This window comes from Rhinatrema bivittatum, chromosome 11 (genome assembly GCF_901001135.1).
Source record: "Rhinatrema bivittatum chromosome 11, aRhiBiv1.1, whole genome shotgun sequence".
Lineage (NCBI taxonomy): Eukaryota > Metazoa > Chordata > Amphibia > Gymnophiona > Rhinatrematidae > Rhinatrema > Rhinatrema bivittatum.
Window position 1 is genome coordinate 100,667,337 of NC_042625.1, and position 26,405 is coordinate 100,693,741.

Sequence of the window (26,405 nt, forward strand, 5' to 3'; positions counted from 1 at the left end):
TGTCTGCAGCTTTCTGGCAACTAATAAGCCAGTCGCTGAAATCAAATGCAAAAACTCAGATTATACCTAAAAAGCACGTGCTGTATTTCTTTCCTTTTCTTCTTAGGTATAATAACTACCAACAACCTCACTACCTACATATACTTAGGATAAGGACCATCCTAACCCCTGTATGCAGCTTACTTGAATGACTGCTGCTTGCACTATATTTGGGTCATATCTAATCATAGGTCCATACACATGTTTTAATCTTGCAATAAAAAAAACAGTGAGGTGGTGCTTCCTCTCCACTTTACCACTTTTATTCCACCCTGACCAGGATTTCGATTTCCAGAATTAAGAAAACCTCTCTGCAGTGGGAAGTAATAGGTAAATGAAGGCATGGAATTGTATTAATGTTTGTGTGCACAGTTTTTCTACTAAACTTGTTACCTTGGCAGTAAAGTTGTGCAAAGCGTTACCTACCATACACAACCCTGAGCACATGCACAACCCTGAGCACATCTTATTCCATCAGAGCCCCAGGAAATCTGAAGCATGGAGCCACCTGCTGTTCATAAGCATGAACTGCATAGAAAAGCACAGTCCTTCCATCTTGAGCAGGAGTCCCCAAGCAGAGAAAGAGCGGAGGAGAAGCACTCAGGGAAGGGGATCCCCTCCCTTCCCACACTCACGCCAGGGCTTCATTTGTAGACAGAAAGGAAGTGAAACTGTGCAGGGGGGATGAGGAGGGGGAGACTGGGGTCAGGGCCAGATATGAACACACACACACACACACCACACGCCCCCCCACACACACACCACGCCCCACACGCACCACGCCCCACACACACACACACGGCCTTGTGTCAGGGGAAGCAGCTCTGCTTCCTCCAAGGACTGAGGGGGCCATAAGTGATCCATGCAACTGCTGAATCTGTTCTGCTTTCTCAGAGGAGCCAGAACTGATAAACACTGCCGGTTCAGCTCTGCTTTCTCAGGTGCCAGAGTGCGTCCTCGGGTTGTTGTTTTTTTATCAGACATTAAGCCCTCAGTAATGGAGACAGAAAGGGATTGAATCAGCACAAGTTTGAAAGTTGTGAGCAGTGGTGCCATTCGTCACGACCAGGGATGAAGCCTTGAGAATTGGCATTGCTTCTGCTAATTCAAGCCTTTTTGTGCCTCTGTTCTGTGCAGTGTCTGCTTCAGTATCACCCCTTCCCCTTCTGTTCTCTGCAGTACAGGAGACATAACGTGCAGGGGAGGGAGAACAAGAGAGGAGAGCAGGGTGACTGCTGGCTCCTGGGTGCTTCAGCCTCAGCCCCTCCTGCTGCGCTGCCTCTGAAGCCTGCCCTCCACCCCCTTCCCTCACAAGTTAAGCCCTGCTCACCCCATTCCCCTCTATGTTACTCTCCCCTTCCCATCGCTCACTCTCTACCCTCCTCCTTCATGCGGGTGGGGTCTTGCCTCCCCATCTTCCAATTTTGCATGATCCTCCTGCACTCCGTTTGCTCAGGTTTTAACTACTGAATTATTTTGTGCTCTCTGCAGATTGCTCCCTTTTCCAGAACATTAATGAATAACTTAACTGGTCTCAGTACAGATCCCTGGAGTACTCCACTCTTGGGAAAACGGACCATTCAGTCCTGCTCTCTTTTACCCAGTTACTGATCCACAACAGGACACTGCCTACCATCCCGTGACTTTTTAATTTACTCTCTCAGGAGGATCTTTGTCAAATGCCTTCTGAAATTCAGAGACACCATGGGGCTGATGTGGTAAGACACACGTTGAAACCCGCATTCATTTTAGCACAGATTTTCTTTTAGTCAGGTGTGAAAAAGCATAAGCCAGGGGAGGTCCAGTTCTAAGGACATCCAGAATGAATGAGCAGGAGATGGATTTTCATAGACTGCAGGCAGTGCATGTAAAGCTCTCTCAGGATATCTTGAAAACCAAACCTGTCGATGGCTCTGAAGGACCAGAGTTCCCTATCTTGCAATAAACTAATGGCAGGCAAATGCCCCATGAGTAAAAGGCAAGTGAAAGGGAAAACACAATTATGTTTTTTTAACTGAAGACCCCATTATACAGCAAATCCACTCAAAAAAATGGTTACTGAAAACCTGATGATTGCTGGCAGGTCTACCTCCCTCCCACCCCTATCTCTGTCTCATTTCAGTGGCAAAAACCGCTGGGCCGATGCAGTATCAAGCACAATCCAACACGCGTCCACCCTGGGTGCAGGATTTTTCAATGTGTGCACATCCCCCTCTCCCAGGCTCCTGCTGCAATAGGCAAAGGAGCTGCCACGCTGGTGATAAATTGTGCATCCCTAGCGGATCCGTGGCTGTGCGCAGGTTAGGAAAGTGGACATTCATAAACTGAGTGTCCATTTTCCTAACCTGACCACTGTCAAGTTCTTTTCAGGCTGTTGCCTATCGTCCCAATACTAAGTAGGAGGAACCACAGAAAAGCAGTAATTTTTGTGCACGTCAAGACGTAAAGCCATCTCTGGGACTGGCGTTAATTCTTGCATGTAAAAACGTGCACATCGGGGGCAATAGCCAATAGCTTCGTCTACATGGCATTTACATGTGATGAGTGCTATTGCATGCTAAGCCCCCTTTTGCATCGGGGGATATGGACGCGCATCCAATCACGGGGTAACCTGTGCGTACGATATTGCATTGACCCCTGGGTCTGATCCGCTGTGCCTCATGCTCTTGGGGGTCCCGGCTTTTACTTCCATGCCTTCAGGTCTGGGGCTAATATTTGGTTGTAGTTTTTTTCCATCGTGTGTGAGGCAGTTACGAGCAGAAAAATAAAACAACATTGGAATTTCAGCAGGCTGCAGCCTTAGCAAACCGAGCTTGCCTGAAGGATAGCCTTCAGTTTTTGGGAAGTGGTGGATGAGTGAGAGGAAGGCAGGGAGCTTGGGGAGCGGGAAGATGGCAACGCTGGATAGTTCATGAAAGCCTGAATCCCATTTCTGCCCCCTTACAGATAACCCATACTAGGGTCAGCGGCTCATTTTATTTATTTATTTATTTTTAACTTTTATATACCGACATTCTTGCATTAAATGCAAATCATGCCGGTTTACAGTGAAACAGAAAAAGCAGGAAAAAATTCCTTAGTCGAATACAATGAAACAGCTTAGTTAACAAAGGAAACATAAAAATAAATTTTTATATATGCACAAAGGTTTGCACGAAGGGGTGCAAAGAGGGGAGAGCGCCTTTGGCGAGCGACGCCTGGTGTTGAGGCTGTCTTAACTGTCCGATGTTAGTGATGTCATGGGGGGGGCGGGTCTAACGATCGCAGCACTTACATCGCTGCTTCTTTCCTTTCTTTCTTTTTTTTTTTTTTTCTTTTTCATCCTTAGCCTTAGCCACATGTTTATTTATACTTTCAAAGAATTCTAATACTTTTATTTCTTTATTTGACGTTTTTTATATACCAACGTTTGTTAGTAACATCTCATTGGTTTCCATGAAACAGGAATGCAGCATCAGGCTTTACAATTCAACTGATTTTGAACAGGGGGAAACAAAGAGAAAAAAGGGGATATTTTGGTAAATATAATAGGGTCATTAAAATCTGGCAATTCTGATAATCCTTAAATATGCGATCATTTATTTATTTATTTAAGCATTTTTCTATATCGAGCTTCGCTAGGAACATCACCTCAGTTTACAGGTAACTTAATACAGCAAAAGGCTTCACATTAACAGGTAACAAAATGTAGGAAGATGATAAGGAATAAAATGGAACAGAAAAAAGTTAACTATGCAGAGGGCGATTATATATTACAGGCAAGGGGGAAGGCCCACATAAACTGGGCAAACGCCTGGGGGAGGGTAAATACAGGGGGAAAACGCGTTCGGGAAATTCACTGAGACTGCTGGGGGGGAGGAAGAGATACGGTAGGGGTAAAGTTAATGGGGGGTAATTACAGGGAGGTGGCGCCAGGTCTTGAGGCTGTGTTTGGATTTTTTTGCGCACAGGTCCTGACGCAGATACCGTAATGATATCGCTATTGGGGTAGAGGATGCTGGGAATGCACTAGGAGCATGAGAAAGGCATATTTGAGGGTACAAGGGGGAATAGGGTGGTGGGAATTGTAAAGAAGGGAGCTTACATTTCAAAGTCCAGCGTTTCAGAATAGGGCTAAGTAGTGAAATTATTTACATTTAGCAGTTGAGTCAGAAGGATTCGCTTTGCTAGTTACACTAAGGAAAAGGAGGATTAAGAGGTGGGAGAAGTAGGGCAGGTCTCGGGGTAAGCTTGCTTGAGTTTTGTTTACATTTCTTTGGACAGTGCTCTAGGCGTAAGTCGGTAGGCACGGATGGGGAGCGGCCGCCTGAGTTTAGGGGTAAGCCGGTAGGCAAGGATGAGGAGCGGCCGCGTGAGTTTAGGCGTAAGTCGGTAGGCACGGATGGGGAGCGGCCGCCTGAGTTTAGGCGTAAGCCGGTAGGCACGGATGGGGAGCGGCCGCCTGAGTTTAGGCGTAAGCCGGTAGGCACGGATGGGGCGGCCGCCTGAGTTTAGGCGTAAGCGGTAGCCACGGAATGGGGAGCGGCCGCCTGAGTTTAGGCGAGCCGGTAGGCACTGTGGGGAGCGCCGCTGAGTTTAGGCGCGTAAGCCGGTAGCACGGATGGGGAGGCGGCCGCCTGAGTTTAGGGGTAAGCGGTAGGCAGACTGATGGGAGCGGCCGCCTGAGTTTAGGCGTAAGTCGGTTAGGCACTGATATGGGGAGCGCCGCGTGAGTTTAGGAGCGTAAGCCGTAAGGCACGGATGGGGGGCGGCCGCCTGAGTTTAGGCGTAAGCTCGGTAGGCACCGGATGGGGACGGGCCGCCGTGAAGTTTAGGCGTAAGCTCGGTAGAGGCAAAGGATTGGGATGCCGCGGGCCGCCTGAGTTTAGGCGTAAGCCGGTAGGCACGGATGGGGAGCGGCCGCCTGAGTTTAGGCGTAAGCCGGTAGGCACGGATGGGGAGCGGCCGCCTGAGTTTAGGCGTAAGTCGGTAGGCACGGATGGGGAGCGGCCGCCTGAGTTTAGGGGTAAGTCGGTAGGCACGGATGGGGAGCGGCTGCCTGAGTTTAGGCGAGGGTGTTTGTAGAGTGCAAAGTTGCTGCGTTCTGGTGAGTCTGGTAGAGGAACGAAAGTGTAATGAATCATTAAACGAATGCATGCTTGGGGTGTGTATGAGTGAGAGAGTCTGAGGTGCATCCTGGAGACTATAGGAAGCCAGTGGAGGAGTTTAAGAATGGCGGTAATATGCTCGCTTTTGCGGGTCTTTGTTAGTGGCGTTTTGCAGCAATTGTAGTGGGGCTAAAGAGTTCTTGGGAAGGCCTTTGTGTAGTCTCATTTAGATAGGATGAGAGACTGTAGTACTGATCTGAAATCGTCGAGGTGCAGCTTGAAGTAACATTCACTTAATGTAGAGCTGATGAATTTTTAATAGTCAGACAAAACTTCCCTTTGTTAAATCCACACTGGTTCTTATCCATAATTTTGTTCCAAACAATAGCTTCCACCATTTTGCTTGGCATGACATTGGCTACCCACCAGTCCTCGGGGATAATGGCAGAATTTAATGATAGCTTGCAGATTACCAGTAGCAGCTCTACAATTTAATATTTTAGCTCATCCAGAACTCTAGGATGAATACGTAAGAACATAAGATATCCATTACTGGGTCAGACCAAAGGCCCATCAAGCCCAGTATCCTGTCTCCAACAGTGGCCAATCCAAGTCACAACTATCTGGCAAGTACCCAAAATTTAAATAAATCCCATGCTACCAATGCCAGCAACAAACAGTTGCTATTACTTATTGCTTAATAGCAGTTAATTTACTTCTCCTCCAAGAACTTATCCAAACCTTTTTTGAACCCAGCTACACTAACTGCACTAACCACATCCTCTGGCAACAAATTCCAGAGTTTAATTGTGCGTTGAGTGAAAAAGAATTTTCTCTGATTAGTTTTAAATGTGCCCCATGCTAACTTCATGGAGTGCCCCCTAGTCCTTCTATTATCCGTAAATAATCGTTTCACATTTACCTGTTCAAGTCCTTTTATGATTCTGTAGACCTCTTTCATATACGCCCCCCTCCCCCCAAGCCATAATGGCCACACAATAATATTGTACATCTGCTCAGGAGGAAGGCACCAAAATAATATCCCTGTGGTGCATCCTTCCCGCGGACGGCATCGTCCCGAAGAAAATGGCAGAAGATCTGATCCTAGGCCCGGGTCTCAGCGACAGGACCAGGCCTTGACTGGGCCTTGGTGTTGGCCTGGGCCTGGGACTCGGTGATAGGGTCCAGTGTTGGTCAGGCTGGGCTTGGGGCTCAGCATCAGGACCTTGGCCCACCCTGCTGTCATCCTTGGCCTTGGTGATGGGACCAAGACCTCTGCTGCTTTATTTTGTTTCTATATTATTCCAAGTAAATTATCGTTGGCTGTTGATGACTTCATTCCTTGCTTGTCGTTGTTTATTTTTAGTAAGCTATGTTAGTTTACAAATTTTGGGGCCAATGCAATAAAAAGCATGGAAAGCGGGCGCTGAAAAGTTTTGGGTTTTTTTACTTAAGAAAAGAAGTACAGAAAAGCAGTTTTTTCAGCTTTTCTGTACTTCTTTTACCTGCGCTCAGCTATTAACGCCTGCTCCAGGCAGGCGTTAATAGCTGAGCGCAAAATGCGCGTCCGAGACGCACACTTTTTTTTTTGCATGCGGAGTGAATGAGTAATAGGCGCACACATGCATTTGCATATTATGAGCGCTACTGCATTCACTCCACGTCCGTCCGATGCGGGTTAGATAGCGCTAATCCCCCTATTGCATTAAGGAGTGGATTAGCGCCTCCAGCCTTGGCCCCGGCGTTGGGTGCTGTATCTGACCTGGTGCTGAGCTTAGGACTAGTGCCTGGGCTTCAGCGATGAGACCCAGCTTCACATGGACCCAGCCTCAGGCCCGAGCCCTGGCAATGGGAACCGGCTTTGGCCAGGTCTCTTAGGGGCTGGGGCCTCGCTATGGGCATTGACAACTGGACTCAGCCATCAGGTCCTGGTGATTTGCTACTATTTAGTTTATTAATTTTCTCCACATTCTTAATCTTCACCTGCAAAGAATGTTCCGGCATTCTCTACAAAGAAGATCACAGTACAAATTCCATTCATTTTTCTGCAATGCATAAATCCTCTATTAGCCTCTATTATCTCGGGACATCAAATTATCTAATTTATTTGCAGGTTTCTTACACTTGATGTACTTGAATCCTCAAGTTTTTCTTTATATTCGTTTTTGCCTTTTTGCCAGGTCTCGCCTCCTGCTTTATTGATGTTTCACATCCAGTTTGCCAGTGCTTGGCTCTTTCTTATTTTCCCTCACTATGCCCTTGACATATGGCGCCATCCCACCAACAGCTCAGCTGGAAGTAAACTTGTCTACAATTTTCTACTTACATTTTTCCAATGTATACTAATGGCAATAGCTGATTATTAATTTTCAACAATTATCTTATTTCTTTAATTTTAGAAGTAAAATAAATAGGCAGAGGGTTGCTGAAGCCCTGACAAGGAGTTCTGAAAAACGTTTTCAAGTCCGGGTTTCCTCATCCCGCGCTGCACCGATGTGAAGGAAATATACATTACCCACAGCCCGGAATAGAAAACATTGCAACGCGTCCTTTTATTAGAATGTACACGGTCGTCTTGTCTCTTCTGCTGTTCAGTGGCTGCTGGTGTGGCCAGCTCCCCGTGGCCCCCTCCTCAGCCCCAGCACTCAGCCCTGCCGCCTCCTCAGGCCACTCTCTGTGCTCACGTGGCAGGCGCCCCCGGGTTCCGACCCATGGCAAGGTAGACATCGATCGGAATGTAAAGCAGGGTCAGACAGTGGCAGCCTGGGCATCTTCTCAGAGGCCTGCAGAAAGGGGCAAGAGAACAGCAAGTGTTTACCCTCTGCCCCCAGGCCTTGCTGCCAGGGCGGGCACTGCTGGGCTCCTTACCTGACTGGTGTGTACCCAGAGGTTGCTGGCTCCTGGTTCTCCTGCGGAGTTGACAGGCTCCTGGAGTCTCCAGCCTCAATGGGGAACCTGCGAGCTGGAGGGTTCTCCTGGGAGCTCATGTCCGATTCCCAGCCCCACCTGCGGAGAAAAAGCGCAACTGAGCCCCTGAGGTGCAAAGGTCAGCCTGGCCCTCTTTCCCCTGGAGCCTGCCCCCGAGGTGCAAAGGTCAGCCTGGCCCTCTTTCCCCTGGAGCCTGCCCCTGAGGTGCAAAGGTCAGCCTGGCCCTCTTTCCCCTGCCCCGGGCCTGAATCCTTCCTTCCCTTCTCTGCATCTTGGGCATTTGTAAACATTTGGGGAGGGTCTGCAGCCGGCGCTTACCCGAGTCCTGCCGGGGAGGGTCCCAGGGATGAAGCCCTCGCTGCAGACTTAGCTCAGGCCAATGGCACAGTGTGGGGGAGGGAAGAGGAAGCGACGGCGCGGCGGGGCTAAGAGCTCAGCCCTGACATCACAATCGGCTGCCGGCTTCACCTCCTGCCGGCGCCGGCCCCAGCTCCCTTTGCGCGATGGGAACCGCGGCGCGGAGAGCCTCCCCCGCGGGGCTGGGCCCCGCCCCTGCGCCGCTTCACCCCGCCCCCGCGGGGCAGGATTTGGAGGGCGCCCCCTGCAGGTTTTGTGCACCTCCCGCTTTACATCACAAAGGTGGCGGCTGCAGCTTGCAGCGGCCCCGGGGGCTCCTGCCCTGGGAATGCTTTCATGTGCGGAGAAAGCTGGCGGAGGTCCGGAGGAGGCGAGAGAACGATGAAATCTTAGACTCGGAGGTGACATGGTGACCGGGATTGGAAGGACTGGGACCTGCTGAGGAGGAGGAGGAGACAGCATGGATAACTTTCTGCTAGCCAATGGCTACCAGCTTGGGAAAACCATCGGCGAAGGTACTTACTCCAAAGTCAAAGAGGCTTTCTGCACCAAACACCAGAGAAAAGTGGCCATAAAAATTATAGACAAGATGGAAGGACCGGAAGGTAAGCGGCGCCCGGCCCGGGGATCTCCTCTCCCTTGCCACCTGGCCGGGGACGCTAGGACCGGGCGTTTGACGTGGAGGGGGGAGGAGGAGGGGGAGGGGCGAGGGGGAGGGGCTGCTGCTCGGTCGCCGGCAGCCGGAGCTGCTTCCATGGTCACGAGTTTGTTTGTTTGTTTGTTGTTCACCTCCTGACCTTGCACCATTCAATGCAGAGCAGGGGCCCAGGCTGGCAGGACGGTGCCCCCCGCCCCAGCAAATATCTGGCGCTGGGCGAGCAGGGAGCCGACCTGGTGCAGCCATGAAACCCCGGCAGCAGAGCAGCAGAAAGGCCACGGCAGGGCCTGCTCGGAGGCAATAGAGAAAGCACCTCCCCTCCCCGTCCCGGCTGGGGGCAGCACTAGAGAAAGCACATCCCCCCCTCCCGGCTGGGGGCAGCACTAGAGAAAGCACCCCCCCCCCTCCCGGCTGGGGGCAGCACTAGAGAAAGCACACCCCCCTCTCCACCTCCCGGCTGGGGGCAGCACTAGAGAAAGCACCTCCCCTCCCCCTCCCGGCTGGGGGCAGCACTAGAGAAAGCACCCCCCCCCTCCCCCTCCCGGCTGGGGGCAGCACTAGAGAAAGCACCCCTCCCCCCTCCACCTCCCGGCTGGGGGCAGCACTAGAGAAAGCACCCCTCCCCCCCTCCACCTCCCGGCTGGGGGCAGCACTAGAGAAAGCACCCCTCCCCCCCCCCCCCTCCCGGCTGGGGGCAGCACTAGAGAAAGCACCCCCCCCCCCCTCCACCTCCCGGCTGGGGGCAGCACTAGAGAAAGCACCCTTCCCCCCCTCCACCTCCCGGCTGGGGGCAGCACTAGAGAAAGCACCCCTCCCCCCCTCCACCTCCCGGCTGGGGGCAGCACTAGAGAAAGCACCCCTCCCCCCCTCCACCTCCCGGCTGGGGGCAGCACTAGAGAAAGCACCCCTCCCCCCCCTCCACCTCCCGGCTGGGGGCAGCACTAGAGAAAGCACCCCTCCCCCCCCTCCCGGCTGGGGGCAGCACTAGAGAAAGCACCCTCCCCCTCCACCTCCCGGCTGGGGGCAGCACTAGAGAAAGCACCCTCACCCTCCACCTCCCGGCTGGGGGCAGCACTAGAGAAAGCACCCCCCCCCCCTCCCCCCCCCGGCTGGGGGCAGCACTAGAGAAAGCACCCCCCCTCCACCTCCCGGCTGGGGGCAGCACTAGAGAAAGCACCCCCCCCCCCCCCCGGCTGGGGGCAGCACTAGAGAAAGCACCCCCCCCCCCCCGGCTGGGGGCAGCCCAGGCCTCCTTGCTCAATCCCTGCACGGACATGGATTGCTTTGGGTAATGATTATTTGTAATTAGATGGTGGTCTCTCCTATCAGTGAGCCCGTGTGCAGGGGGGGGGGGGGAAGATGCCCCCAGATACCCCCACCACCACCATGGCCTATATGGGGCACAGGACCGGAATCTGGGAAGGCCTCGGGCACTGTTCACTTTCTGTCCAAGTTCAGAGCTAGCAAAAGAGCACCCAGGAGTAAGAGAAGTGTAAAGCACTGGCAAACCTGCAGCTAGCGAAGAGCAGCGCAGACCTGCACATTGCTGCAGGAGCTGGCACCAGGCCTGCAGCGTAGCTCGCACCAGGCCTGCAGCGTAGCTCGGGCTTTTCTATACTTCATTACTGGGGAAGGCAGGTTCTATAGGATATGGAACACGTTTGCGAGGTTGCTGGTAGTAACTGGCAAGGCCCTATTAATAAAGTACGCATTAGTTCACTTGCTGGGGCCACTAGACTATCCAGTGCAAAAACATGCATTTATTTAAAAGGTGCTGGCTACAACAGGGAAAGGAGCCACCCTGCAAAAAATGATGCACTAGGGATAAATTGTGCATCCCTAGCTTGTCCATGGCATCAAGCACCCAGGAGAAGGGGCTGTGCACAGGTTAGGAAGACAACTGCTCTATAAATTGTGTCCCTTTTCCTACCCTGACCCCTCTCAAGAGGTTTGTTTTTCCATGCTGCTTCCTCTTACTTAGTTGTTGGGCCAATACTAAGGGGGGAGGAATGAGAGAAAAGCAGTAACTTCTATTTTTTGAGCCTGAGGCTATTAGCTACGTGCATTTTGGACCCACTAATCCCTTTTGCAGTGGGTGCCAGGCTAACCTGCATCCACACTATCCTAGCAGGACGGGGCTTCCCATAGCAAATCAGATTAGGGAAGGGTTTTTACCATTGACACTTAGTCCCCACTAACGGGAGTTGTGGCAGGCTGCAGCACTAACCCGCCTCTCTCGCCTCTTCCCGCAGAGTTTATCCAGCGATTCCTGCCGCGGGAGCTGCAGATCGTTAGACGACTGAAGCACAAGAACATTATCCAGGTCTATGAGACGCTGGAGTCGGACGATGGTAAGATTTACCTGGTCATGGAGCTGGCAGAAGGTGGGGACATCTTCGACTGTGTTCTCCAGAGTGGTCCCCTGTCCGAAAGTCGTGCCAAGATGCTCTTCTACCAGCTGGTGGAGGCCGTGCGCTACTGCCACAGCCACGGGGTGGCCCACAGGGACCTGAAGTGTGAGAACGCTTTGCTTCACAAGGAGAGCTACCTGAAGCTGACAGACTTCGGTTTCGCCACCTTGCTGCCCCTGTCGTACACAGAACTGAGTCGCACCTTCTGCGGCAGCACGGCCTACGCTGCGCCAGAGGTTCTGCAAGGGGTGCCCTACGACAGCCGGAAAGGGGACATCTGGAGCCTGGGGGTGGTGCTGTACGTCATGCTGTGTGCCGCCCAACCCTTCGACGACACCGACATCCCCAAGATGCTGTGGCAGCAGCAGAAGGGCGTCTCCATCCCCAGGCACCTGGGCCTGTCCGGCCCCTGCCAGGACCTGCTCCGCAGGCTGCTGGAGCCAGACATGATCCTGAGACCATCCATCGAAGACGTGAGCTGTCACGCGTGGTTTACTGCCCCTTTATGAACAGCTTCCCTGTTCCCCAAAGCAGGGAGCTTTAAGTCTATTCTCAACCCCTTTTCCTCTTTTCCCTGAACTCCCCCCCTTCCCCCCCCATCCCCTCCCCTCTCACCCTGCTGAGGAGTGCAGGGGCTGAAAGAACAGCAGACTCAGTCCTGCCCCCCCACCCCACACCATCAGCAGCTATCAGACACGGGGGATGGTGATTTTCTTTATAAATAAAAAAAAAAAAGAGCTGTTGGGAATGCAAAACCCTTGATTTTTTGTTTACTTCTCTGGGTACCTGAGAGCAGCCCACGCCCCTTCTAAAAGCAGCTGCGCTGGACAGGACTGACAGCAAGGCAGACCAGACCTGGTATTTGAAATGTAAAACAACAGCCGTGGGGACCTCCTTCCGGCCCCCGTCACCTCCCCTGACAGAAGGCAACGTACACCACCTGCAGGAAGGAGATGTCCACTTCCCCCTCAGCACCACACCCCGTGACCTTCTTCTGGCCCCCGTCACCTCCTTCTCCCCCCCCCCCCCCTGACAGAAGGCAACCTACGGCACCTGCAGGAAGGAGATGTCCACTTCCCCCTCAGCACCACACCCCTCCCATCTGGGTCCATTCAGACCAAAGGGGGAAAAAAAACAGAGGACTGACTGCAATTTCTTTAATAGTTGTTAATTGCAAGGTTTGTAAAAGACTTAAGAGAAAGTTTTAATTATAAAACTAACAGCCATTACCCTCGCATTTATACTCAGCTACAAGGGTCTCAGGCAATGCACTGTAATTAAAATAGAGAATATTGCACAAACAAATTTTAAGAGACTAAAGCAACTTACAATAGCAGAAAAAAAAAAGTGTTCAGCACTTAAATAAGTAAAGAACAGCATTCAGCTCTGAGAGAGTTGTCCTGCAATCCAGGAGGCATTAGGAATCGCATCCAGCACTGTACAAAAACAAATCCCCATAGCAGAACGCGTGCCACCCCCCTCCTCTCCGTCTCTTACAGCCAGCACGAGGCTGGCGGAAGAGAGGTAAAGAGAAGTACACAAGACCTGGAAATAAACAGGGGCAGAGGCAGCACTTTTAGCTTCTCATGTGAGGAGATAACGGAGGCAGAACACCGCTCTTATAAGCCCAGGGTGATAGGGTCCAGGAAAGGGCCCAGGCTGCTGGAAACGTCACCCCACACTGACCCTGCGTGCCCTGCTGGAAGACAACCTCCCTCGGCCAAGCACAAGCCAGGAGCAGCTTAGAGCCCGGGGGCACCGTAGCCAGAACAAAGAAATAGTGTTACTTCTCCTTCCCACTTTCTTTACTCAAACATCCCTTAGGGGAGGCAGGAAATGGTCCAGAGGTGAAAGGAGCCACGAGCGGCTTACGTTCAGGTCCCTCGTCCGCACGCGAGCCAGAAGAGACCCTCTCACCCCTAGCACCGAGGGGACGCCGCCAGTACTTCTGCTGCACAGTCACAAAGGGGAGAGTGGAGAGGACCGGCGCTGCTGTTACTCCCAGTCCTCCCAGTCTTCATCCTCCAGCTACAAAGAAAGAGAGAGAGAGAGAGAGAGTTAAGCACAGGAGCCTTCTCCTGCTGCTCCCCCCCCAGGCCTGCATGCGTTTTACAATCCTCTGCTATAAGGCTCCGCAGAGCCCGCTGGGGAAACGCGGCCCAGAGCACTCGCACAGGAGGAAGACTCGGGTGCCTTTTAAAAGCAGTTGAAAACTTGGTTTTGTTTCTTTGTTTTTAGAGAGAGGCGCAAGTGTTGTAACCATGAACTTTTAAGCATGGATCGGTTTTATTATCTGCATTTTATGAATGGATCGAGCTTGGAAGCTGCAGAATACAAGGTTTTAAAATAAACAAAGGCCTAGAGCCGTTCGGACGCGCGCGGAGAACCCACCTCTCCGGCTACCTCCACCTTGGACAGGACCAGCTGCACCTCCTCTTCCGTCATGTCCAAGTCAAAGTCCTTCTCCCAGTCCTCACTGATATCAGTGCTGGAACCTAGGGAAGAAGGCAGGGAGATCTGCATTTCTGCCTTCTCTTGCCCCCCTCCCGTCCACAATAACCCCACGACACATGGAAGAGTGTGAACTAACAGAGAACACCCCCCACAGCGCCAGAGCCCAGCGAGGGCACCCCAGACAGCGCCAGAGCCCAGCGAGGGCGGCACCCCCAGCCCAGACAGCGCCAGAGCCCAGCGAGGGCGGCACCCCCAGCCCAGACAGCGCCAGAGCCCAGCGAGGGCACCCCAGACAGCGCCAGAGCCCAGCGAGGGCGGCACCCCCAGCCCAGACAGCGCCAGAGCCCAGCGAGGGCACCCCAGACAGCGCCAGAGCCCAGCGAGGGCACCCCAGACAGCGCCAGAGCCCAGCGAGGGCACCCCAGACAGCGCCAGAGCCCAACGAGAGCGCCAGAGCCCAGCGAGGGCGGCACCCCCAGCCCAGACAGCGCCAGAGCCCAGCGAGGGCACCCCAGACAGCGCCAGAGCCCAGCGAGGGCGGCACCCCCAGCCCAGACAGCGCCAGAGCCCAGCGAGGGCGGCACCAGCCCAGACAGCGCCAGAGCCCAGCGAGGGCACCCCCTCTAAGCTTGCTCTAGGACGTACGTTATTACCTTTCTTGCTCTAGGCCTGTACGTTATTACCTTTCTTGCTCTAGAACGTACGTTATTACCTTTCTTGCTCTAGGCCTGTACGTTATTACCTTTCTTGCTCTAGGCCTGTACGTTATTACCTTTCTTGCTCTAGGACTGTACGTTATTACCTTTCTTGCTCTAGGACTGTACGTTATTACCTTTCTTGCTCTAGGACGTACGTTATACCTTTCTTGCTCTAGGCTGTACGTTATTACCTTTCTTGCTCTAGGACTGTACGTTATTACCTTTCTTGCTCTAGGCCTGTACGTTATTACCTTTCTTGCTCTAGGACTGTACGTTATTACCTTTCTTGCTCTAGAACGTACGTTATTACCTTTCTTGCTCTAGGACTGTACGTTACCACCTTTCTTGCTCTAGGCTGTACGTTATTACCTTTCTTGCTCTAGGACTGTACGTTATTACCTTTCTTGCTCTAGGCCTGTACGTTATTACCTTTCTTGCTCTAGGCTGTACGTTATTACCTTTCTTGCCATTGTTGGACGGAGTGGATTTTCCGCTGTCAGAGTTGAGTTCAAATACCCGCAGATCTGTTGGTCCCTCCAATTTCAGAGCCTCTGTCCTGCTAAATGCTTTGGCCTCTGATTGTTCTTGGACTCCTAGTCGTTCTGAGGATAGAGGGGACACTTGGTAGTCAGGCTGGCCATGCCCCGCTTCTGCCATCTTTAGTACAAACTGTTGGTCTTCTGCAGACGCCTCTGGCAACCTCTGGCTTCCTGTTGCTGTGGCAAGCGTAGGGGCAACTGGATTGGCAATCTGTGTCACGGGCGAGGTGCTGTCACTGCTCTGTGAAGGGCTGCTCTGCTCTTTCACCTGGGACTCAGCACACAAGTCCTTCTCTGGCAGATGTTTCAAGTTTAATTGAGATAAAGCTGTCATCCCCAAAAATTCCTCTGCAAAGTGGAAAGAAAAGAGCTTTAGTAGGAAGAAGCTGACCTAGCCAGATTGGTCTGGCAGGCGACACCAGGATTGAGGACGCAATGGTAATTACAGAGGCTTGGGAAATGTGGGAATACACAGGCCTCCCCTGGTTTTTGATCCATACATTAATTTATGAGATAAGATTAACCCAATCTGGTTGAACTTTGAGAAAATAAGCCAATTAGAGCACCTAGGTCTGCCCACAAAGGACCGTTGGAGGTTCCACCACCTAAGCTTGCTTACCTGGTTGAGGTACGTGAGTGTGCATTTTCCATAAAAGATCCTATAGCATGGCACAGACTCCCAAAACCATTGCATCTCTGGTCTAACAACACAGTTTGAACAATTTTAAAAGCACTCAGTTCTTGTGATTATGATTCATGCCTTCTCAGCTGACAGCAAGCACTAGTTATTCTTGTATATTCTGATTATTTTTATGTCTTTTTTTACATTATTGTATTTTACATTTATGTATGTTTTATTGTACTTGGAGATAGCAAGTAATAAATCAGTAAATAAACTAACTAAACTAAGGAGAAATCTTGCAGATGAAGACGTTCTGTGGCTGGCAGCTGGGATGTGACCTTAGTAGTATGGACAGAAAATGAGCAACTTAGTAAATGATAACAGAAAGAGACGATATTACTATGTGAACAATTGAAGGGTGTCAGCAGCACTGGTACTCCCCGGAGATCTCACTATGTGCTGAAAAGTTAGTAGGCCTGCGTTGATCGAGCACAGTTAGAACATCAGACACATGCTCAATACAGCCCCTGACAGAATAAATGGTATGGGGATACGTCTAATGTAAAAAAGGAAAATTGGTTCTTACCCGCTAATTTTTGTTCCAGAACATACCCAGATCAGTCCAGACAAGTGGTTTTTCCATCCCTATCAGCAGATGAAGGCAGAGAACAAAAACGTTGAGGCACTTCTACATAACCCAGGGGTGCCACCTGCAGTCCCCACTCATAGAAAGATAGAAATGACGGCAGAAAAAGACCAATCGGCCCATCCAGTCTGCCCAGCAAGCTCCCACACTTATTTTCCCAGACTTATCTGTTTCAACCACCACCAGTTTCAGGGCTCTTGTTGGTAACTGTTTGATTCAAGTTTCCTGCCTTTGATGCAGAGAGTAATGTTGGAGTTGCTTCAAAGGTGAGCAGAAGGCTTAATGGTTAAGGGTAGTAATCGCCGCATCAAGCAAGTTACCCCGATGCTTGTTTACCCAGACTGCACAGATCATTGTCTGTTGGTTGTTGTCTGAATGCAAATCCTCTTTTCCACATTTCCCCCTGCCGTTGAAGCAGAGAGCAATGTTGGAGTTGCATTAACCTTGTGAAGGCTTATTGAGTAAGGATAGTAGTCACCAGGTTGTAGCCACCACTCCAGTAATTCCCATCTTAGGATGGGAATGAAGAGAAGAGCCCATGGCTCTTCTCTTCATTCCCATCCTAAGAAATTGCCATACTGGGTCAGACCAAGGGTCCATCAAGCCCAGCATTCTGTTTCCAACAGTGGCCAATCCAGGGTATTATCACTTTCCTTTTCCTGCTAGTCATACCTCTCTCTATGCAGCCCAACATCCTTCTGGCTTTAGCTACTACTGCCTTATCGCAATGCTTGGCTGGCTTCAGATCGCTAGACACAATCATCCCAAGGTCCCTCTCCCAGTCCGTGCATAATAGTCTTTTCCCCACCATCACATACAGCTCTTTTGGATTTCTGCACCCCAGGTACATGACTCTGCACTTCTTGGCATTGAATCACAGTTGCAAAATCTTTGACCATTCTTCAAGTTTTCTTAAATAATTTTTCATTTTCTCTACTCCTTCAGACATAGCCACTCTGTTGAAGGTCATAGTATCATCTACAATAAGGCAAATCTTTTCTTCTTACCTCTTCACATGTCATTCAGGAAGATCCACAAGTTGGGTTGTGTTGCTGTTCAGTGGGAGGTGGTTCCTAAGACTGTCACTGGTCATCTAGCATGGACCAGTTATTCAGAGACTGTCAATGGTGGTCCAGCATGGGCTGGATGGGGATCAGATACTTTCATTGGTGATCTGACATGGCAGTTGACAACAGACCTTTTGAGGTTCCACATAGGATATAGCTCCTGAGCTACTGTACCCTGCTGGTATAGGATAGTCATTGGTGGTAGTTCGTGTGGACCGAGTGGGGTTTAGAGACAGATACTGGTGATCTGGCATGGCAGTTGATTGTGGGATAATCTGGTGACCCAGAATGGACCTAAAAATAAAAGTGGACAATACCAAAGGGTCCAGCTCCAACACCATCATCATCTGTACATCGCAGGGGGGAGGGGAGTATGTGCCTAGAAAACCTGATGGACAGCTATATGCCTGCAAAAAACCATGAAAAAGAACCAAGGGAAAGTCTTCTGTGGTCCAATGTAGGATCAGTACAGATCCAGATGGAGTCATTGGTGGTCCAGCATAAGGTCAAGACTGGTTCAGATAGAGTCAATGGTGGTCTGCCATAGGGTTGAGATGGTTCCAAGCAAAGTCATCAGTGATTCAGCATAGGGTCGGGGTAGGCCCAGATGGAGTCATCAGTTGTCCGGCAGTTGGAATTTTCCTCATGGAATTGTTCTCCGTCCATTGGCAAGTTAAATGTAAGACATTGATAAGACAGGCTAAGAGAGAATTTGAAAAGAAGTTGGCTGTAGAGGCAAAAACTCACAGTAAAAACTTTTTTAAATATATCCGAAGCAGAAAGCCTGTGAGGGAGTCAGTTGGACCGTTAGATGATCGAGGAGTTAAAGGGGCACTTAGAGAAGATAAGGCCATCGCGGAAAGATTAAATGATTTCTTTGCTTCGGTGTTTACTGAAGAGGATGTTGGGGAGGTATCCGTAATGGAGAAGGTTTTCATGGGTAATGATTCAGATGGACTGAATCAAATCACGGTGAACCTAGAAGATGTGGTAGACCTGATTGACAAACTGAAGAGTAGTAAATCACCCGGACCGGATGGTGTACACCCCAGAGTTCTGAAGGAACTAAAAAATGAAATTTCTGATCTATTAGTAACAATTTGTAACCTATCATTAAAATCATCCATTGTACCTGAAGACTGGAGGATAGCAAATGTAACCCCAATATTTAAAAAGGGCTCCAGGGGCGAGCCGGGAAACTACAGACCGGTTAGCCTGACTTCAGTGCCAGGAAAAATAGTGGAAACATATAGAAAGACATGGTTTAATAGAACAAAGTCAGCATGGCTTTACCCAGGGCAAGACTTGCCTCACAAATCTGCTTCACTTTTTTGAAGGAGTTAATAAACATGTGGATAAAGGTGAACCGGTAGATATAGTATACATGGATTTTCAGAAGGCGTTTGACAAAGTTCCTCATGAGAGGCTTCTAGGAAAAATAAAAAGTCATGGGATAGGTGGCGATGTCCTTTCGTGGATTGCAAACTGGCTAAAAGACAGGAAACAGAGAGTAGGATTAAATGGGCAGTTTTCTCAGTGGAAGGGAGTGGACAGTGGAGTGCCTCAGGGATCTGTATTGGGACCCTTACTTTTCAATATATTTATAAATGATCTGGAAAGAAATACGACGAGTGAGATAATCAAATTTGTAGATGACACAAAATTGTTCAGCGTAGTTAAATCACAAGCAGATTGTGATAAATTGCAGGAAGACCTTGTGAGACTGGAAAATTGGGCATCCAAATGGCAGATGAAATTTAATGTGGACAAGTGCAAGGTGATGCATATAGGGAAAAATAACCCTTGCTATAGTTACGCAATGTTGGGTTCCATATTAGGTGCTACAACCCAAGAAAGAGATCTAGGCGTCATAGTGGATAACACATTGAAATCGTCAGCTCAGTGTGCTGCGGCAGTCAAAAAAGCAAACAGAATGTTGGGAATTATTAGGAAGGGAATGGTGAATAAAACAGAAAATGTCATAATGCCTCTGTATCGCTCCATGGTGAGACCGCACCTTGAATACTGTGTACAATTCTGGTCGCCGCATCTCAAAAAAGATATAATTGCGATGGAGAAGGTACAGAGAAGGGCTACCAAAATGATAAGGGGAATGGAACAACTCCCCTATGAGGAAAGACTAAAGAGGTTAGGATTTTTCAGCTTGGAGAAGAGATGACTGAGGGGGGATATGATAGAGGTGTTTAAAATCATGAGAGGTCTAGAACGGGTAGATGTGAATCGGTTATTTACTCTTTCGGATAGTAGAAAGACTAGGGGGCACTCCATGAAGTTAGCATGGGGCACATTTAAAACTAATCGGAGAAAGTTCTTTTTTCGCTCAACGCACAATTAAACTCTGGAATTTGTTGCCAGAGGATGTGGTTAGTGCAGTTAGTATAGCTGTGTTTAAAAAAGGATTGGATAAGTTCTTGGAGGAGAAGTCCATTACCTGCTATTAAGTTCACTTAGAGAATAGCCACTGCCATTAGCAATGGTTACATGGAATAGACTTAGTTTTTGGGTACTTGCCAGGTTCTTATGGCCTGGATTGGCCACTGTTGGAAACAGGATGCTGGGCTTGATGGACCCTTGGTCTGACCCAGTATGGCATGTTCTTATGTTCTTATCCTCCGTCAAAGGATATAACTTCGCCATTGCCCTGAATACTTTGAGATCTGCCTCTGGAGTACCACATTCCTGGCTCACCAATTTCAGCAATAGAAAATCCTTTGTCAGTCCCCAAAGACCATCCAGGACTGGATCCACTCTATCAGATTCCTTCTGGACAAATTGAATCCCCAACTCTTCCAGAACCTGGGTGATAAGTAGTCTCAATTCCTTCCTGCGGAACAGATGACCACCCCAGGGTCATCCCCTTCTGTGAACAGAACCTCTTCCAAGCCATCTACTTCCTTGCTCACATCTGGACCAACATCCATGGGTCCATCCCCTGAATCATCCCCCAGATCATCATGTGGGTCATCAGAACCTTCCGAAGCCACAGAGCAGTTGTCTCTTCCTGGACGGTACAGCAGGTCCTCTGACCCTCCAGCCAAGCCATCTCAGAAGACCTTGAAGAGATCTAAGGTTTCAGGCCCAGGGGCCGCTTACCTCCTGCTCCTCGCTTGGCTAGATAGGCCTTGTACAAGAGCAAAACAAGTTCTGTAGAGGATTTCTCCACATCACTGCTCCAGTCTCCTGCCAAGGCCTGTTCAGGATCCCCTTCCTCCTCCTAATCCCCCAGCACAGAGTGAGCCCCTACAGACCGTGGGGGAGGGGAATCTCTGGACACCCTGGGAGCTGGGCTGCTTCTTGCTGCATGCATACCTCTTGTCCTTTGCGCTTTCAGCCTCCCCAGGAGCCTCTCTGATGGGCCCATGTGAATCTCCTGCTGCTGGACGCTCCCATGGAGGTTTCCTACCCTGCGGCAGCACACTCCGAGGAGAACGCAGCAGAGTTTAGCTGCTCAGGCCCAACATTACCTTCTGCTCTCTGAGGCTTCTGCCATTCTTGCCCTGAGCCTCACTGCCACGTGAAGGAGAAAGAAAGGGGAGTCACCTCTACCGAGCGCCGAGAAAACTCGCTTCCTGTGACCTCCTTCCTGCAACGCCCTGACATAGCTGAGCTGTCTCTTAAAAAAAAAAAAAGCAGCCCAAAATCAGTCATAATTATATTAAAAGGGGTACTTTCCTGCCACTCCTGGCTGTAGGACCCCTGGTTTTCAGTCCTCTGATGTTGCAAGGTAAGGCAGCTCAGGGATCTCCAACCCTCCCACTCACCCAGCTCCACCTGAGGGATGGTCCATGAGATGCCCAACGCCTCAGGGAGCACGTCTTCTAGATCTTCCTCTTATTTCCTTCTTTTTATGTCAGACTGCAGGTTTGCACCTCCACCATCTACTGGAGACATAGAAATGCTGAGGGACTGCAGGTGGCACCTGGGTTCTGTAGCAGTGCCTCAAAGAATTTAGTTCTCTGCCTCCCATCTGCTGGTAGGAATGCAAAACCCACTTGTCTGGATTGATCTAGGGTATGACCAGGAATGAGTTTGTATATTTATGAATGTTTTAATTTGGAATCTGCACTGATTTGCGGAATGCAAGAGTTGAAATAAAGTAACACCATCAGCGTGGCGCCTGTCACAGGAAGAGACATCCTATGGGTAACTGCTCCCACGTACCTTCTTCCTCCTCCCAACTGGGGTCTTCCAAACGCACACTCTGCTCTGCCCTCTGCTTCAGAGCAACCCTCCGAGCCTCCTCCTGTGGAGCAAGCAGAGGGAAAGCGGTCACTGCTGAGGTACAGGCAGAGCAGCCAAGGCACCTCCTTCCCTGCAAACCATTCAAACTCACCTGCTCTAGATTATGAACCTTATAGAAGTAACGCTGCCAAAATTCGGAATGGGAGACTGCAGCTGGCACCTGAAGAAGTCAGACAAAGGCTGTCAGAGGCAGACTCCTTAGCAGGTGCAGCTCTACTGCAGATATAGACATGCAACTCTCTACTTACGGAGGCTTTATTTTCCGAGTCAATACAATCTTATTTAAAAAACAAAAAAAAGGCCATAAGCTGAGGGACAGCAGCTGTCCTGCACGGTGCAGTGCAACAAGCCGGGGACAGATAGGTGAACAGGGACCTGGCCATCTCTTTAGATTCCTGCCACGTAATCTGGGTCTGGTCCTATGTAGCAGAGCTAGTGGGGAGCATGCCACACTCACCATTTTAGTGTAAAGTGCCCGGATAGAAGGGCTGTTCACCAGCAAGTCTGAAATTTCTCCCTCCTTCTCCTCCAGATTACACTGTGCCAGCCAGGCTTCAAACAGTGCTAGGGGCCCTGTGCAAGAAAGCCAGAACAGGCTGACAGGAATATTACACTAGTGGATGTGGCATTACAATGAAGGAAAAACTGGTTCTTACCTAATTTTGCTTCCTTCCAGACCGGTCCAGACAAATGAATTTTTCCCACCTACCAGCAGATGGAGACAGAACAAAAGCTTTACTATACACTAGTACTTAAGGTACATCATCCAAACCAGTCCAGCCAGACAGGATGCACCCAAGCCCCCTCAAAATGGGTGGGAACCTGATGGACCTGCCCCAAACGCCTCTCCTTCTGGAGACAGACATGCAGTGAGGTCCAAGGCACTGCCTCACCAATCTACGGTGGCAAAACCATTTGGCAATCTCCTCAAGATGCAGCTGGGCTCGAGGAGAAGGAGCCCTCAGGCCCAAGGATAAATGAAGGCCCCTGCAGATATATACTGATGCAATCATTCCTTGGATCCATCTAGCAATAGACACCTTATGTCCTTTGATCTGACCACGAAACACAAAAAGATAATCCAATCTATGAAAGGCATTAGAAACCTTCAGGTACCTCAGAAGAGTCCTACACCCATCCAAAAAGAAGAAGTTGCTGAGTTTTTCCCCATGGAACCTGCCTGTGGCTTCCAAAAGGCCTGCAATACAATCAACAATTGGAAGAAGGATACATCTGAAGAAAAAAGGGTAAAGCATAAGCATTGTCAAGTGTAAAACACTGATAAGACAGGCAAAGAGAGAATTTGAAATGAAGTTGGCCATAGAGGCAAACTCTCATAAAAATTTTAAAATATATCCGAAGCAAGAAACCTGTGAGGGAGACGGTTGGACCGTGAAATGACCGAGGGGGTTAAAGGGGCTCTTAGGGAAGATAAGGCCATTGCAGAAAGACTAAATTATTTGCTTCCGTGTTTACTAATAAAGATGCTGGGGAGATACCAGTTCCGGAGACTGTTTTCAAGGGTGATGAGTCAGAAGAACTGAATCAAATCACTGTGAACCTGGAAGATGTAGTAGGCCAGATTGACAAACTAAAGAGTAGGAAATCACCTGGACCGGATGGTATGCATCCTAGGGTACTGAAGGAACTAAAAAATGAAATTTCTGATCTATTAGTTACAATTTGCAACCTATCATTAAAATCATCCATTGTACCTGAAGACTGGAGGGCAACCAATGTAACCCCAATATTTAAAAAGGGCTCCATGGGTGATCTGGGAAACTGTAGACTAGTGAGCCTGACTTCAGTGCCAGGAAAAATAGTGGAAACTATTCTAAAGATCAAAATGGTTTAATGGAACACAGTCAACATGGATTTAACCCAAAGGAAGTCTTGCTAACAAATCTGCTTCATTTTTTTGAGGGGGTTAATAAACATGTGGATAAAGGTAAACCGGTGGATGTAGTGTATTTGGATTTTCAGAAGGCATTTGACAAAGTCCCTCATGAGAGGCTTCTAAAAAAACCCTAAAAATTCATGGGATAGGAGGTGATGTCCTTTCGTGGATTACAAACTCGTTAAAAGACAGGAAACAGAGAGTAGGATTAAATGGACAATTTTCTCAGTGGAAAAGGGTAAACAGTGGAGTGCCTCAGGGATCTGTACTTGGACCGGTGCTTTTCAATATATATATATATATATATATATATATATATATATATATATATATATATATATATATATATATGAATGATCTGGAAAGGAATACGATAAGTGAGGTTATCAAATTTGTAGATGATACAAAATTATTCAGAGTAGTTAAATCACAAGCAGATTGTAATACATTGCAGGAAGACCTTGCGATACTAGAAGATTGGGCATCCAAATGGCAGATGAAATTTAATGTGGACAAGTGCAAGGTGTTGCATATAGGGAAAAATAACCCTTGCTGTAGTTTCACGATGTTAGGTTCCATATTAGGAGCTACCACCCAGGAAAGAGATCTAGGCATCATAGTGGATAATACTTTGAAATCGTCGGCTCAGTGTGCTGCAGCACTTAAAAAAAAAACCAAACAAACAATGTTAGGAATTAAGAAGGGAATGGTTAACAAAACGGAAAATGTCATAATGCCTCTGTATCGCTCCATGGCGAGTCTGCACCTTGAATACTGTGTACAATTCTGGTCGCCGCATCTCAAAAAGGATATCGTTGCGATGGAGAAGGTACAGAGAAGGGCGACCAAAATGATAAAGGGGATGGAACAGCTCCCCTATGAGGAAAGGCTGAAGAGGTAACGGCTGTTCAGCTTGGAGAAGAGACGGCTGAGGGGGGATATGGTAGAGGTCTTTAAGATCATGAGAGGTCTTGAACCGGTAAATGTAAATTGGTTATTTACACTTCGCATAACAAAAGGACTAGGGAGCACTCCATGAAGTTAGCAAGAGCACATTTAAGACTAATAGGAGAAAATTCTTTCACTCAATCACCCACTGGGGATTCTCTAGATCCATCCCCTTCAGTATGTGATCGGGAACCAACCACCATGAGAGACTGGTCCTGGCGAGAATCAGGAGGGGCAAAGGCAAATGGAACTCCTCTGACTTGGGATCCCAGCGGGAAAGCAATGCCCTCTGTTAACTGTCTCATATGAGCAAACGCCCAGGGAACTACCTCCAGAGTAGACGCCAGAGATCCGAGAACTTGTAAATAGTCCCACACCTTGGGCAAAGCGAGAGCCAAAAGTCGGTGCACCTGAGACATCAGCTTGATCATTCTGTCCTGTGGGAGAAAAACCTTGCCCACCGCAATGTCGAAACGGGCTCCCAGGAATTGTAATCTCTGGGAAGGCACCAATTGGCTCTTTGTGAAATTGACTATCCATCCGAGAGAGCGAAGACGATGCAAGACTGTCTGAACTGCCACCTTGCAAAGATCCTCCAACTTCACCCAAATGAGCCAGTCGTCCAAGCATGAGTGAACCAGTATTCCCTCTTGCCGGAGGGCTGCTGCCACTACCACCATTACCTTGGTAAAAACGCAAGGAGCCATCACTAACCCGAACGGGAGTGCCCAAAACTGGTAATGCTTGCCCAATATTATAAACCGCAGAAACATCTGATGACTCTCCTGGATTCAGATATGTAGGTAAGCTTCTGTCAGATCCAAAGAAGCCAAAAATTCGCCTTTGTGGACGGCCGCAATGACGGATCTCAACGTCTCCATGTGAAAACGAGGAACCCGAAGTGCTCTGTTGACCTTCTTTAAATCCAATATTGGACAGAAGGAGGAGTCCTTCTTGGGTACCACGAAGTAAATGGATTATCGTCCGGTTGAACGTTTGCTCAGCGGGACCGGGACAATCGCTCCCAGGACCTTCAAGCGAACCAAGGTCTGGAGTACCAGCTGTTGCTTTGTCTGGGACCTGCAAGGAGACACCAAGAACAGGTCTCGTAGTGGGCGGGCAAAATCCAAAGCGTAACCACGTTCTATGATGTTTAGAACCCACTGATCTGATGAGATCTTGACCCATTCCTCGCGAAACAGAAAGACGTCCATCTCCGGAACGGAGGAATGGGCCAGCACACCTTCGTTGGGTAGCCTTGCTTGTAGCGAAACCTTGGGAGTTTCCATCATGCGGAGGTCGTCTGCCGTGAAAGGAATGTGCCCAAGCCTGGGACCACGTGGACGCCTGCCTCGGAGCAAAGGACGGAACCCTACCCGTCCGAACACTATGTTGACCCCGAAAACGCCCTCTAAATGACCCAAAGGGCCAAGAAGAGCAAGGCTTGTCCTCCGGGAGCTTGTATACTTTATTATCCCCCAAGTCTTTGATAAGTTGCTCCAGTTCATCACCGAACAACAACTTTCCTTTAAATGGGAAGGAACCCAGCTGCGACTTTGACGAGATGTCAGCTGACCAGCTGCAGAGCCAAAGAAGCCTCCTAGCAGAAACCGCCGAGGCCATCGTGTGCGAGGAGGTACGAAGGAGATCATGTAAGGCATCAGCAGTATAAGCCACGGCAGACTCCAGACGATTCGCCTGATCAGCCTCCTCAGGGGGAGCTCCTGAGTTGTGAGCAACTGTTGCACCCACCTAAGAGTAGCCCTCTGCATTAGACTACTACAGACGGCC

General features: G+C 49.6%; 3 protein-coding genes across 10 annotated transcripts in view; 1 reads left to right on the plus strand and 2 right to left on the minus strand.

Moving 5' to 3' along the window:
- Nucleotides 1–7,654: 7,654 nt before the first annotated feature.
- Nucleotides 7,655–8,693, minus strand: FAM229A (family with sequence similarity 229 member A). Its single transcript, XM_029572069.1, has 3 exons — nt 8,373–8,693; nt 7,995–8,132; nt 7,655–7,909 (listed from the first exon to the last, which is right to left on the minus strand). The coding sequence occupies exons 2-3, from the start codon at nt 8,111–8,113 to the stop codon at nt 7,807–7,809; spliced, it is 222 nt and encodes a 73-aa protein (XP_029427929.1). The 5' UTR covers nt 8,114–8,132; nt 8,373–8,693; the 3' UTR covers nt 7,655–7,806.
- A 13-nt stretch (nt 8,694–8,706) lies between these two features.
- TSSK3 (testis specific serine kinase 3) lies at nt 8,707–12,280 on the plus strand. Of its 3 annotated transcripts, none has more exons than XM_029572066.1 (2): nt 8,707–8,926; nt 11,322–12,280. In XM_029572066.1, exons 1-2 carry the CDS (start codon nt 8,872–8,874, stop codon nt 11,987–11,989), a joined length of 723 nt encoding a protein of 240 aa, XP_029427926.1. In that variant the 5' UTR covers nt 8,707–8,871; the 3' UTR covers nt 11,990–12,280. The 3 variants fall into 3 exon arrangements, with proteins under 3 accessions (XP_029427926.1, XP_029427925.1, XP_029427928.1); XM_029572065.1 differs by having other exon boundaries at nt 8,709–9,016; XM_029572068.1 differs by lacking the exon at nt 8,707–8,926 and adding an exon at nt 10,732–10,956.
- A 343-nt stretch (nt 12,281–12,623) lies between these two features.
- Nucleotides 12,624–26,405, minus strand: part of LOC115073545 (BSD domain-containing protein 1-like) — a 40,290-nt gene continuing 26,508 nt past the window's right edge. For 5 of the 6 annotated variants that reach the window (XM_029572063.1, XM_029572062.1, XM_029572058.1 and 2 more), the window contains exons 6-11: nt 22,227–22,342; nt 21,861–21,929; nt 21,689–21,770; nt 15,091–15,519; nt 13,872–13,975; nt 12,624–13,508 (exon numbers count right to left, since the gene is read on the minus strand). In XM_029572063.1, coding sequence (XP_029427923.1) covers nt 13,476–13,508; nt 13,872–13,975; nt 15,091–15,519; nt 21,689–21,770; nt 21,861–21,929; nt 22,227–22,342 — 833 coding nt within the window. In that variant the 3' untranslated portion in view covers nt 12,624–13,475. The remainder of the gene's footprint in view (nt 13,509–13,871; nt 13,976–15,090; nt 15,520–21,688; nt 21,771–21,860; nt 21,930–22,226; nt 22,343–26,405) is intronic. The other variant, XM_029572064.1, reaches the window with a different exon arrangement.

What these genes read in the sequence shown, in the direction of transcription:
- FAM229A (XM_029572069.1), bottom strand. Translation starts at nt 8,113, where the DNA reads ATGAGCTCCCAGGAGAACCCTCCAGCTCGCAGGTTCCCCATTGAGGCT. An exon ending in TCTGGGTACACACCAGTCAG is followed by an intron (nt 7,910 to 7,994) that starts GTAAGGAGCCCA and finishes CCCTTTCTGCAG; the next exon opens with GCCTCTGAGAAGATGCCCAG.
- TSSK3 (XM_029572065.1), top strand. Translation starts at nt 8,872, where the DNA reads ATGGATAACTTTCTGCTAGCCAATGGCTACCAGCTTGGGAAAACCATC. An exon ending in CAAGATGGAAGGACCGGAAG is followed by an intron (nt 9,017 to 11,321) that starts GTAAGCGGCGCC and finishes CTCTTCCCGCAG; the next exon opens with AGTTTATCCAGCGATTCCTG.